We start from the raw sequence: 14,169 nt of genomic DNA, 5'->3' as shown, positions 1-14,169 counted from the left end.
TCATGCTTTTGAGATCCCCATTTTTGTCTCTCTTTGAACTTATTTCATTGAAAATTAATTAATTTATTCACTTTATATAGGTAGCATTTCAAACACATACAAAAATGAAAAGAATGGTATAATACATCTTACTTATCTAGATACTAAAATTATTGACCTTTAAAAAATTTCTTAGTAAATGTTCCTATTGAAAAGTATACACGTCTATAAGGGCAAGTGGATTTTCTTTTTGTTGCAATAAGCCAGGAGCAACTTGCTCCCTAGCTGGAAAAGACAAGTGGTAACTAGAAGACAGAATCAGAGCCTGTGTGTCCAGTGGGGCTGGGCTACAAACTCTGCTCTCACTGGAATGTGCACCATCCTTTGTGTTTTAGAGTCGTGTGGGCAATGTGTGATCTGGGGCCAGGAGTATTAGCAGCATCTAGGGGCTTGTAAAACATACAATTTAAGGGGGCCTATCAGGCCTACAGAAGCAGAAATGCTGGGACAGACCTAGAGATCTGTTTTAAGAATTGTCTAGATGATTCTCATGAATGCACAATTTGAGACACATTGTTTAAGTGTCTTCAGAGTTCGACTGCCCAGGTTCTATCTTAACTCCAGCACCGACAAGCTGTGTGACCATGGGCAAGTGGCTTAACTTCTCTGCATTTCAGTTTTCTTTGTAAAAGGAAGACAATAAAAGCAGATACCTGATAGAACTATTGTGCAGTTTCAATGAATTTCTTCTTTTTTAAAAAAAGATTTATTTATTTATGCATACAAGAACTGGGGCACAGACTAGAGAGGTGTGGGAGTGTGAGAGGATTCACCAGAGACAGAGTGGGGAACAAAACAGGCAGACTGACTGAAATACACTGCTGAGGGGAGCAGTGGGCGAGTCAGGAGAGGTCTGCTGTGCCATGTGGGTTAGCCCCCTGGCCGGGGATGGAATTCACTCTGCAGTGGCTGTGGATAGCTTCATAGGTTACATCTTAACCCCTTTCGCCACCAGGGAGGCCCTGAATTTCTTCTTGAAGGTAATTAGAATAGTGGCTCATAAAACTTAGGTGAATATTAACTGTGTTTATTACTAGTATTAACAGTACCAAACACTGATTGTTATCATTAATAATGAAAATGAGATAATTTTGAGCACTTATTATCATAATCTATATAGTAAGTACAGATTTCCTGCTTGGAGAAAAATATATTTTTCAAGGAATTCAAAGAGATTCACTTAGGTTAATATTGGATGTTAGTGTTAATGCTGTATATTTACTTGTAAATTTTAGATAATGGTATGCCTTTTAATAATTTTAAAAAGTAAAGCCATTGTCTCACTCAACTCTCCATTCTCTCTTTTTTGAAAATTGGTTTTCTGGGTTAGAATGACTTGCCAAATATCTAAGGATCAGTGAATGAGTAGGGAGGGTTCTTCTCATTCCATCTCCTTATTTTCTAATTTCTGTCAATTTTGGGTTATAATTAAATGGAAGAGCATGGTATGTATCTGACCAAATGATGGGGCCATGGATTTCAGCCTTAACTTGGTCCCTGAAGAATTGCATCCCTTCCTCATTGAATTTCCTTCTCTCCCCTTGGCTCTTCCAGGTGACAGTGAAGGTGGAGCTGGGCAGCAGGGTATTTGGCTGTGGAATTCGTAGGGCTGGGGTCCTTTAGTTCTCAGTGAAGTAGGATCCCCTTTACCTTGCAATTTTAAACCTATTGTAATTCACATAGTGTTCCCCAGATAGTTCTAATCAGATTCTGTTCAAGGCAGATGTTTCATTGTCTGGGGGTCAAATACTTCAGGTTCCCCTTCTCCTGAGATACAATGTAGTTTCAGGGATATAGCAAGTACCTAGGAAGAAGTATATGAAGTTAATGGGAGTATTAGCCATTACAGTTTTGAGTTAAGTAATATCTACAACAGAGATCTAGTTTTTTTATTAAGCAAAAAGCACAAACAGAAGTATTTAATGTTTTATCCTTCTTACTGTTTTTCCCAACTGAAAAGTAGCTATGTAAGCCTTTCCTGGTAAATGACAACTACAAACTACAGGATCCAATATAGTTCCATTTCTCCCTGTCCTACATGTAGAAGTCAAGTACAAATGCCTTAAAAAGGGAGAAATCTAATTCCAGGCAAAGCTGCAAATTTAGTTTCCTAATTATTTTGCTTTAAATTCATGTAGTAAGTAGTCAATGCATGTGAAACTGTTGTTGAGAAAGAGAAATTAGTAAGCATCATTGAATTGTACTGAAGATTTTCAGTAACCCTGAAAGATTATTTGGGTGACTAATGTAGCTTTTTAACACTGCGTGTAGGCAGCTATTAGTCAGAGTATTGATTGCACAGGGGAGCATGCTGTATAAATGTATGTAATTGCTTAACTAAGCAAATAGCTTTTTATCACCTACAGAAAATAATTTTACTTAATAGGTAAACATTCTCACCATGTTTCCCTCCTAGTCGCCATATCCTGTGCAGTTTCTGGGACTTGACTGTCTTGTGCTCTTGTTTTTTCAAGAGATGGGAATGTGGACTCTGTTAAGAGAAGACCACTGATTCTCATCATGAAATTAAAAGACTATCCTGAGGTGCAACCCGTACTTACATGTAGTGTGCATATAGTCTGCTTTTGTCCTTTGTGCCTTCATTTCTCAAGGAAAAGTTAATATTTTGTCTGTTGTGGTTTGCTTTGTGAACACTTTTACCTTTGATTTTGCCCTGCCAAGGCTCAAAACGCCCAGCAGCTACATGAGCGGATCCAGTCCGCAAGTATGGATGCCAAGCTGGAGGCCCTGAAGGACTTGGCCAGCCTCTCCCGCGATGTCACCTTTGCCCAGGAGTTTATAAATTTGGATGGCATCTTCCTCCTCACCCAGATGGTGGAAAGCGGCACCGAGTAAGCATCTTTTTTCCTGATTTTCTGTCTTATTCTCTTCAGAATTCTGGAAATTCGTTATGTTTCTTATATTTGCAATTTCTAGTTTTAAAGAACAGGAGGTGTGATCCTGTGACTTTGAACTACATACAGTGTTTTCAATTGGTATTACCTCAATAACAATAACAACAACAGCAACAACAATAATAATAAAGAGATCAGACATTGGTTAATCAGGAAAAAATGACTATCGAGATAATGCTTGACGAGGGGTTTGTAACTTAAGTGTCTTTATGTTTTGTACCTACTCACCAGACTGTATCTGAAACAAGGTGTAGAATTTTATAAAATAGTGAAATTTCAGATTTATGAGAGATTAGGTCATTATATATAAGAGTCTTTCCAATTGCTAAATTATAATTATGCCAAATATAAATCCCTCACATTCCTTGCCTAACCCCAACAAAATTTCCCTTCGACTCTATTAAAAAGAATTAGAATATAGGGCCTCCCTGGTGGCGCAAGGGGTTAAGTTGCAGCACTATGAAGCTATCCGCAGCCACCGCAGCACTGCTGACTTGGATCCCACTGTCCAGGGTGCTCATCCACATGGTGCAGCAGACCTGCCCGCTGCTCAGCAGTGTATTTCAATCAGTTGCCCGTTCTGTTCCCCACTCAGTCTCTGATGAATCCTCTTATCTCCCAGGCACTTCTGGCCTATACCCCAGCTCTTGTATGCATAAATAAATAAATCTTTAAAAAAATTAGAATACATAGTCATGTTTCAAAGTTTTACATTAAAACAATAGAGTGTCCCTGGATTAAAAAAAAATATTAATAATTGAATGGTGAAATACATGTACTTAATTATTTAAAATTAAATATAATAAACATTTAATAAGTACCTACTACATATAAAAAAGTGGGTGTTGGGAAAATTTAAAAAGGTGTTATTAGCCTTACTTTCTAAAAATTTATGGAGGTAGAATTCAATTGAGGTATAATTCCTCCTGAGCTCTGGGAAATTAGAGGTTGGACCAGTTACTTCTGAAAACCTTACAGAGGCTGTAATAGTCAATGGGAGTGGAGTTCCTTTATGAATGAGGCTGGGATGGGCATGTCTAATTGGAGGGATTTCCTTCTCAAGGAAAGCTTTGATTCTCTGGCATGATTCAAGACTGTAAGGAGCCAGATGCGTCTAGCACTTACATGCCAGGCTAGTGTCCATAACAAGCTTCTACTTTCATGGTGTCAGGTACTATTGACAGAGACTATCAGAGATCTAAGTTAAAATATGTGAAATTGCAAAATAAGTAACTTGTAGACTAATATGGTAAATTAATAGTATGCACAGCCAGGATAATACTTCTCAGAAAAGAGTTAATATCATTGGGAACTGGAGGCTTAAGCCATGGGTGACTTAAATCTCTGCCCCATACCTGGTGATTCAAAGAATGAGCAGATGACTGTACATGCAGGAGGCCCATCTCAGCCCACTCCCTTCCTTCCTTCCTTTCTCCCTTCCGATCACCTCCTACACTTGGCATTATTTAGCCTCTGCAATTGGCATTAGTGAGAGATTCTTCCCCCCCCCCCCATTCAGAGAGAGGATGTTTTATAATAGCAGGAGTATCTCCCATACAAGAATGTTCTGTGGTGTTTGGAGTTGGGGATTTTACCTCACAATTTGAAAAAAAAAATTGTAGGATTGAACAGGGAAAGAACATCAAAAATCCAAAAGCACTTTAAAGAAGATTTGGGTGAGCTGAGAAGAGAAAAAAGGCAATTGTTGGTATTTATTTATTTATTTATTTAAGATTTATTTATTTATTCATACAAGCACTGGGTACAGTTAGAAGCGCGGGAGGGTGAGAGAATTCACCAGAACCAGAGCAGGGAGCAGAATAGGCAGACAGATGAAGTACACTGCTGAGGGGAGCAGCGGGCTGCCGGAGAGGTCTGCGCGCCATGTGGGACCCTCGTCCTGTGGCCGGGGGTCGAACCGGCACTGCAGGGGCTGCGGGCAGCTCCGCAACCCAGCACTCAACTGCTGTGCCACCGAGGAGGCCCGGTATTTATTTTTTGAATGATAAGTTTTTGGCATTCACAGCTTTGAGAAGAGCAGGAAACCTCAAATTCTGTGTGTTATCAGAATCCGAAGTTGTTGCTATAAACTGGAGTTGGAGCTTAAAACAGCCAAAGAAAAGTCAAGTAAGCTTAGGACTCCCAAGAGACTCACCCAAGGAAAAGGACAAAAGGTTCTGTCCATGTAGAAGTACCAGGCTGAAATCTAGTGTGGAGTGTCTCAGATGGAGGATGGGGACAGGCCTCAATTGGAGCTCCATGTTGCACATGTGCAATGTGAGAAATATCATTACTGAATGAACTTTACGTGAGCCACAGTAATTGAGTTCCCTTTTAAAAAAAAAAGCCATTCACAGATCACAGTCATTAATATTTTAATTACTTATATGTAAGCCTTCCCAATTTGTTACATACAGCCAGCTTTCAGACAGATAAGCAGAACCCAAGGACACATCTTGGGTGAGCTCCAATTTGCATCTGGCTCTTCCCCTTTTGCTTCAGGCTGTGTCACTGGAAAGGAATGATGTCTTTCTGAATGCCCATCAGTGCCTTCCTCACCACTTCACATTGAAGATGGAAGAGGGAAAGACATCTCTTTTCCTCTGCTGGGTCCTGCAACACACACTAGGAAGTTATTCTTTTGATCCACAGCCATTTTCAGATCTTTCGCTCAGATTAAAAAGAAAAGAGATAGCTATCTTTCTCATAAGAAAACCTGGTTTCTCAATTAAACTTAGAGCAAGACTTTAATTAATTAACAGGAAACCTTTAGAATAGGAACTGCAAAAATTAAGTAGATCCTGCAATTTGGAAGGCATTTCGTCATGACTCCTGGACAGACTTCTAGATGGGAAAGACAGAGGTTTCCTAAGTAAGACCTATGGAAATTTTTAGGAAACAGTGAAGAAATGTAGGTGGAATTTTCTTCTTACTTTCTGCTATAATGAGATTCAAAGATTACTTGCATACTTGTCATTACCCAAGGCTGAGCTTTTGAAGGTTTCTCTCCAGCTGCTACCAGGAGGGGCTGTGGGGTACAATTACCACAAAGGAGCAGAAGTGTCACTTGGCAGAGCTCAGCATTTAAAACCTGAATTTCAGTTTTTCCATCCTTGTGGAATTTTGAAATTCCATTCTTAGTTTCAATTTGACACATAAATGTAGAAGTAAATAAATTTATAGAAACAAGTTTTGCTCCAGTCTGAGCAAGGAAGCAGTGGAAGGAACATTAAGGAAAAGACAGTGTTTTAAAGAAAGCTGGGTATTAGAAGATTTTTTAGAAATAATTTATTTCATTTTTTTTTGAAAGAAAAAATATACCTACACCTCTAAATCCAGTGTAGTGAGTTATATTGCATTTCTTTGGCTTTTAATAAAACATTGTGTTGTCTATGCTTCTGTGCACACATACAACTGCACAGTTCACCCTGTGTCCTTTCACTTTTAGACAGTCAGAAGAACAGGGTGGGGGGATATATTTCCAAGCATGAAAGGGCAGGATCCTTAGTTTCCTTCCCACTTGGCTACATGACAGGAAAATTACGCTGTTGGAATATGAGTAAGCTGTACCACCACCCTGCCCAGAAAAGTCGCGAGTGAAAAAAGTAAAATTTATGAATTTAAAGGAACTCTGACAACTTTTTGAAATTAGCTTTCTTTTGTTAATAAAATAATCATATATATTGTTTAAGAAGGAATATGTAAATTAGCAAAAAGAAGAGAATAAGAATTATTTGTAATCCACTTCCCCAGAGACAAGTATCTTTAACATCGTAGTATGCATTCTTTTATTTATTCTTTTCAATACATATATATGCACAGGTATTGCACACATAGAATTGTAATAGCATGCTCTTTATTGTCTGATTTTTGTACCTAACTGTATTTCCATGTAATTCTTTTTGTTGTCAGGATTATTTCATTTATAAACCTTTAGTGAGATGCAACTGACTCGCAATATAATACATAATTGGAAGCATGTGCACAATCTAGTTCACCCTATAGTTGGACATTATATCATTTTCAAAAGTTTTTCTTGATTGTGAACATTGTCTAATTAGCTTTCTTTTAGTAAAATCTTTGTGAATATTTGCTATAATTATCAAATTATTTTGTTGAAATAAAACTAATTCAGAGAATACACTCAAAGTTGTTTTAAAATAAGAACATGGTTTGTTGAAATGTCCTGGTTTATGCTTTGCCCTTCATGTTGGAGTGTGTCCATTTCTATCCAATAAACTGGTTAATATGGGCTGGCATTCTTTAGAATTCTAGCTTTCCTAAGAAAAAGAGCAGTGAGGTATTTGAGGAGTTCTCCTTATTCTGGGGAATTTACAAGTAATATTTATATCCTTTGAAGTCATTCCTCTAAAATTTGGCCATGTTCGTATAGTGGAAAAAGTTCCAAAGTTGTTATAGTTGTTATAGTTGTTAAGGTATGTATAAACCCTTAAGTAATTCTTAAAAGCATACCAAATTTGTGTAAATTATTAATTCTTTTTCTACTCAGTTGACATATGACATAGATGAGGATGTTTGTGTTTATGTATAGTTAAGTGTGGGTATGAAAATTGTTGTCATTGTTCATTAACACAAGAACAATTTCTTATTAAACTTTTGCCATTTCAGTCCTTTTCTCCTGACTTGATCCAGAGCTTAGGAGTTGGGGACACTAAGAGATAAACTGAGTTAAACTATTGATTTATAGCTAATCCATCCTTATGGATTCATTTAGCAAAGTGTATATTGTGCTGACTATTCCTGATACAGGGGTAGGCACACATGGGGGATGTGTGTGGGGAAAATGCAGAGCTTTATGGCAGTTTGGGACTACCTGTGACTTTTCATGAAATTTTATCTTCACACACAAAAAAAATGAATTTGTTTTGAAGAAGTAACTTTGTCAACTTCCAAGGACATGGAATGTTAGCTCTAACTCATGGACTTGCTTCTGAGGCTGTGGTATCTCTTATAAGTTTGCCTGTTCTGGAAGGTCTAGGCCAGGCCACATTATTCAGGACTCATTGTCAACAGTTAAGGCCAGGTCATATTGTGAATGTCCTGTACTTCACCTCAGACAGAGGCCTCTGACAGAGCCACTGGGAGGAGCAAGCTGCTGCCCACAACTAAGCCAAAAATGCTCTGTGTGGTCTGTGCTGACAGGGCCCAAGCCCTGAAGGCTCCCTGATTGATCTTCCCAGCTCCCTGGGCCTGCTTTCCTGGAGCCTGCACTTGGCTGAGCTTAAGGAGTTCCAACTGGAATAGCCCTTCCCAGGCCTGCCAGAAATTTGCATCACAAGCACCAAAGGGGCCAAACTTCTGGGGCTTTGTAGGGTTGTATGGCAGAAAATTCCTTAAATTGGATCTTCCTCTTCCTTATCCCTCTTTGCTTTGTCTCAAAGCCTTTGTCCTTCCCTCTGGTAATGGAAATGAAAAGGGGTCACAGCCTGTGAAAAGACTATCTTCTGCCAAGGAAAAGAATGCCATGACTTGGAGGAGGTGGGAACCCTCTGTCCAATCTGTCCAATCTGTCCAGCTTTCCCAGAGTTATGTGTTGTGGTGGTCATGTTTCATTAAAATGAGGGATGTACACACACAAAACATACATACATACATGCATACATAAAATGGAGAGAGACAGGGAAGAAGGGATGAGGGAGGGTGAGAAAAAGGGGAGAGGGATGAAAGAGAGAGAGGCTAGGAGTTCACCTCAGTTAAGAAAACATATCACAATAATCCTTCACCTTCTGGTTAAGCTTAATCTGAAGCCAACATGAGGAAGATGAGAAGTAAAAGACACTGTGATTCAGCCCTAAATAAGCTTTGAACTCTTGTTAGGGAGAACTTTCCGTGCTAGTGTCTGCTGCAGGAGGTGGAACATATGAAAACCTAAGGGTGCTCAGATCCCAGGCCAGAAAACTATTTTGAAAAATTGTACTGTCTGCTTTACACACACACCATACCCATACCCACCCACCCACCCAATATCACATATTATAATATTGATTTTGCAACATTTCTTCTAAAACTGGCACAAAAACACAAAGATAAACTGAGGCACATTAAAAATTTGAGTTTATTTGAGAAAAAAATCAGTTTGAATTGTTGCGTGCTAAACTGGTTAGGAATGCTCTGCTGACAGGAACAGAGGCAGGACTTGTAAAAAAGAGGCAGAAGTTGAGCAAAGAAATTATTTCATTGGCTACAGCTAAAAGCTTAGTTGGTTGTTCATGATTGGATGTCCTTAAGTTTTGATTGAATAACTTTGTGGTATTTATGGGTTTAGTTTTGTTTCTTACATAGACTACTAAGGCATTTAAGCCACCTCAGTCTGATGGTCTCCTTGTTTAATGTAACAACTCCAAACTTAATAGAAATGTCACAAGATCAAGTTTCACCAGTTGTCCCAGTTGTGTCCTTTACTGCAAAGATCTAATTCAAGATAGCACATTGCACCCAGTTGTCCTGTCTTTCTCTAGTCACTTTCAATCTGGTACTATGCTTTAGTTTAATTCCTTTCCTTTCATGACTTTTTGTGGCTATAGGTCTGCCACTATGTAGAATATCCTCCAATTTGGGTTTGTTGAAAGGTAATTCATTAAAGGTAATCTTCAAGGAAATAAAAAAGTATGGCTCTCATACATATAAAAATGATATAAAATGATATAAAAATGAACATATGTTAAAATAATTCATTTTCCTCATGTAATCTGAGGGAACCAGGCAGATATTACAACCATTTTGATGGAAAAGTCAAAGGACACAAATTTATATGGAGCAAAGGAATGAGAGATGAATTGCAAATGGAGACAAAACTGGTTTTCTGCCTGCAGGAAGGAAATCAGTCAAATTACTATTAGATAATAAAATATACACATTCCCCATTTATCTACAACTAAAAGGCAATGGTTGGAATCTAATAACCCAGGAGACTATGGTATATACCCTGTGTAGTTTTCATCTAAAGACAACATTCTTTATACTCTTATCAAATATTTTTTCATTATAGACCATATGATAGCTCCTTGGCTGGAATGTCACAGATGCTTGTTTTTGTTTTTTTCATTTTATTGATGGCACATGATGTCTCTTTGTCTTATTGCTGCTATATTAACTTTTACCAGTTGACTGAAATAACAGCTTCCAGTTAACTCTACTGTAATGCCTGTCTCCATATTTATAATTAATTAATTAATAATTTTGAAATAGTACTATGGAAAATGGTACAATTCAGTTTTGTGTGTTTTTCCCAAGATTTTCTTCAATACCAGCACACCACTTTTTAATGGACTTAATTCATTTTTCTTTTATTCAGTGGGCTATAATCTATCACTATGATTATTTTTTTAGATATTCACTTTGTGCAAGATTTGGCTGTAGAAATTCCATCAAGCTGTTTTCTGTGTCTTTTACCTCTACACCACTATTCTATGAGTATTTCTTTACTTTCTGGCTCAATGGGTGTTCAAGACTTATCTAGATCTTTACTTGCCTCAGCTCTGGCAGGAACCATTTCTTCAAGGAGCCCCAATTTCTTTTACTAACGGATAAGTGTTTGACTCTTCCATGAGGGTCTCACCTCTGATCAGTTCTGCCTCTGCACAACCACCTACTTCTTTGACTTGTCAGTGGTTTTGTGATGAAGAAATGTTTTTGTGTTTTTTTTTTTTTTTTTTTTGAAAAAGGGCAGCTAAAGGAAGGGGAGGGAAAAGGGACATAGAAGATCTTTATATAAATATTTTTCAGCCCCAGATTTACAAAAAACTAGATCTGATCTTCTCATGATCAATTAGGCTACTGAAGTGGATATAACTTAAGTGGTCAAAAATGTGAAACATCTTCTAAAGAGGCAAATCATTTTTCAACTATTTATAGAGTACCAACTCTGCATGTACCTGCCATTATAGTCATTAGTCACAGTGCAGAGCCTGCCTTCAGGGAGCTGGAAGGACAGTGAGATGGCCTCAGTCAGACTTAGTAGGTGCACATGTGGGCAGCGTGCTCTGTTTGGTCAAAGAGAGGAAGTCAGAGGTCAGGGAGATTTCCCAGGTGAGCCTCAGTTTTGATTTCATAACTTTGGGGCATATGCAAACTTAGATTTTGGTTTGCTTCCATAAGTAATGAAGGCTTTAAAGTTATCTCAGGTTAGTTTAAGATAGCACTTAACTAGTTCGATAAGTAGGAGAAGGGGATTCAATACAGAAGGAAGTACATAATCCCAGAGGGATGTGGCTGACATGAGGAATGGGAATGGTTTGATGAGATCAGAATCATTTGTTTTCTTATCTTCTTGAACACAGCTTTTTTTTTTTTTTTAAAGACTTGTTACTATTTTTTTTTTTAAAGATTTATTTATTTATTTATTTATACAAGCACTGGGTACAGTCAGAAGCATGGGAGGGTGAGAGAATTCACCAGAGCCAGAGTGGGGAGCAGAGCAGGCAGAAGGACCGAAGTACACTGCTGAGGGGAGCAGCGGGCAGCAGGAGAGGTCTTGTGCGCCATGTGGGACCCTCCTCTGGTGGCCGGGGAGCAGCCGGGGATCGAACCGGCGCTGCGGAGGCTTCAGGCAGCTTTGCAACCTGGCGCTCAACTGCTGCGCCACCGGGGAGGCCCAAACACAGCTTTTAAGATGCATAATTGTCCTTTTTGGTGGACAGATTTGTTTGCATGCAACCATCCCAGAGTTCTCTCTGTTGTCAAGGACTATTTCAATGTCTCATGATGTCTTTCTTTTCTCTCAAAAAAAAAAAAAAAAAAAAAGAAAAGGTAGACTTTATTGGCATTTTACCAAAGAAAAATAATCAACTATTTCTTATTATTGAGTATATGCTTAAGAATAATTGATCTAGTACTTTGGGCTCCGACTTTTTCATCAAAAATACACCCATTCTTTTTGGTAGGGATTTTTTTCTTTATAGGTCATATACCCATTCTGATCTAAATGAAGTGTTTTTGTTGCCTTTGCATTTAAGTAAATATAATTCATTTGTTACTTGTCTTTTGATTATTTCTTATCATTAGAGAACACCAATCACCAATTTATTGCTCTAAATAATGTTTTGAAATGAATAGTTTCTTTTTTTCATGGCAGTTAAATCTGCCCATATCTAATTTTGAGCTTTCTTTGAACTATTCGTTTTGTTAAAATCATTGTCTTCAGACATGCTCTTCACATGGTTGTTTTTAAATTTTGCAGTCGATACCAGAAGTTGCAGAAGATCATGAAGCCTTGGTAAGAATTTATAATCAGTTGATACAGATGATGTAATACTTCCTTCTTTTCTGCATAATTGAACCCTACACTCTGATTTTATAACTGTGCTTCTAGATATTTTGAGTGATTTTTTAAAAATTTGTGTTTGATGTTCTTATAAACAGTTTCTTAACACAACTTATTTCCCCTTTATCTTTACTTTGTAGTAGAAAGGGCATTTTATGTTTGTAACCACAAAATGATCACATCAGGATTGCTACCCTTCTCCTAGAGCAAGGCTAGGCATAATTTTATATATTACTTTAAACAAAAACTTTCTTTTTTGTGGCTTGTGTGATGTTCTAAGTCAAAGTCTTTTATTTTCTTTAATGACTCAAGAAGAAAAATATCTGCCATAACAAATATTTAGGGTAGAACCATGGAATGGAAATTATGTAGTTTGAATCTGAGAAAGTGTTCAATCACCTATCAAGTGAATGATGTGGTAATTGTGTTTAGAGATCTCAGATGTCTTTCTTAGAGTTTTCCCTCTTTGGTGCCATTCTTACCCAGTTAACTTGGTTAGTGCAAATAGAGTTTAACAACTTCTCTACAAAAGTTATTCTGTACAACTTTCCCTTTGCAAAGTTGTTTAAGCAGATAACTTTATCTTGAGAAGGAAGACTGAGTAACATCTATGTGTACCTTATTTTTAAGCCCTCAGAGAAAACCTTCAGTGTATGGCACTTGTCTGAAATCACTTCTCCTCATCTACCTGGTATTTCCAGATAGAGAAAGCATGGATTGCAGAAACTCTACAGTTACTGAATTCTAATGCAGCAGAAAGCAATATTTAGTTTTTAGAGTAAAACTTCTTAAGTCTTATTTTTATATAATTTAGTACATTACCAATTAATGGCCATAGACTCCATCTGTTGTGAGAGTTTATTCTGTTCTGGGCCTTGTCTCAGTATTTACATTCATTCTCTCTCATATTTATTCTACCTTGCAAGATCCATGAAATCAGCATCATTTCCTTGATGCAGAAGTTTTAGTCAGATGGTGGTTCTGGGATTCAAAACTATTTTTTATTTTCTATCAAACTCATATAACAGGCTAGTGTAGAAGAAGAACTTAAGTCTCTGAAGACTAATCCATTCTTAAAATTTGTCAGACGGTAGTTTTAGTCTTCTGGCATTTGCGTATGATAGAAGTTTGACTGCTTATGGGACATTGTTTGTTCAGGAGCTTCCTATAGGGTTGGCAGAGACTTTGTTATATCTACTTCTGTTTCCGCTTTCCATTTTACCTTTTATAGAGGCAATCAGATTTACCTCCTAGTCTGTAGATTTTCTTACCCAATCCTGTTCCCTATCTCTTTATCTTTCACAAGCACAACCCTATCCCTCTCTCCTTAATAAAACTCATATTTTCTTAACTCCATGTCTGCATTAGCTTCTCAGGGGGTTTAACTGATGCATTGAACCTAACTCATGATGAAATGGAAAATATGAATAACCATATCTATTAAAGGAATTGAATTCATTATCAAAAGCCTTCACACATTGAAAATTGGTTATGCTAGTGGGTTCTGTCATATATACACAGAAGAAAAACCAAATTTACACATATGCTTTCAGAAAATAGAAAAGGGAGCACAGTTACCAATCATTACATGAGGCCAATAGCACTCTGATACCAAAACCTGACAAAGACAATTTAGGAAATAAAAACTCTAGACCAGTTCCCTTAATGAACAGAGGTACAAAAATTACCAGCAACATATTAACAAATAAAATGTAATTAATATATAAAAAGAATGATACAGTATAAACTTCTAGTTATAAACTAAGTTATAGGGATATAATGTGAAGCATGGTGACTAGTTAATAATGCTCTATTGCATGTTTGAAAGTTGTTAAGAGAGTAGACTTAAAATATCTCATAAAAGAAAAATTTGGTAACTATATATGGTGATAAAAGTTAATTAGTTTATGTTGAAAGATTGAACTCCCCCCC

At 37.4% G+C, this 14,169-nt stretch overlaps 1 protein-coding gene across 2 annotated transcripts in view; it reads left to right on the top strand.

Moving 5' to 3' along the window:
* The window catches only part of ELMO1 (engulfment and cell motility 1), a gene marked incomplete at both ends in the record, with an annotated part of 519,094 nt that overhangs the window by 169,267 nt on the left and 335,658 nt on the right, over positions 1 to 14,169 (top strand). For both annotated transcript variants that reach the window (XM_084229578.1, XM_084229579.1), the window contains 2 exons: positions 2,722 to 2,891; positions 12,154 to 12,189. In XM_084229578.1, the coding sequence (XP_084085704.1) occupies positions 2,722 to 2,891; positions 12,154 to 12,189 (206 nt within the window). The remainder of the gene's footprint in view (positions 1 to 2,721; positions 2,892 to 12,153; positions 12,190 to 14,169) is intronic.

Source organism: Talpa europaea, assembly GCF_964194135.1.
Source record: "Talpa europaea genome assembly, chromosome: 3".
Classification (NCBI taxonomy): Eukaryota; Metazoa; Chordata; class Mammalia; order Eulipotyphla; family Talpidae; genus Talpa; species Talpa europaea.
This window is presented reverse-complemented; position numbering and strand designations above follow the sequence as displayed.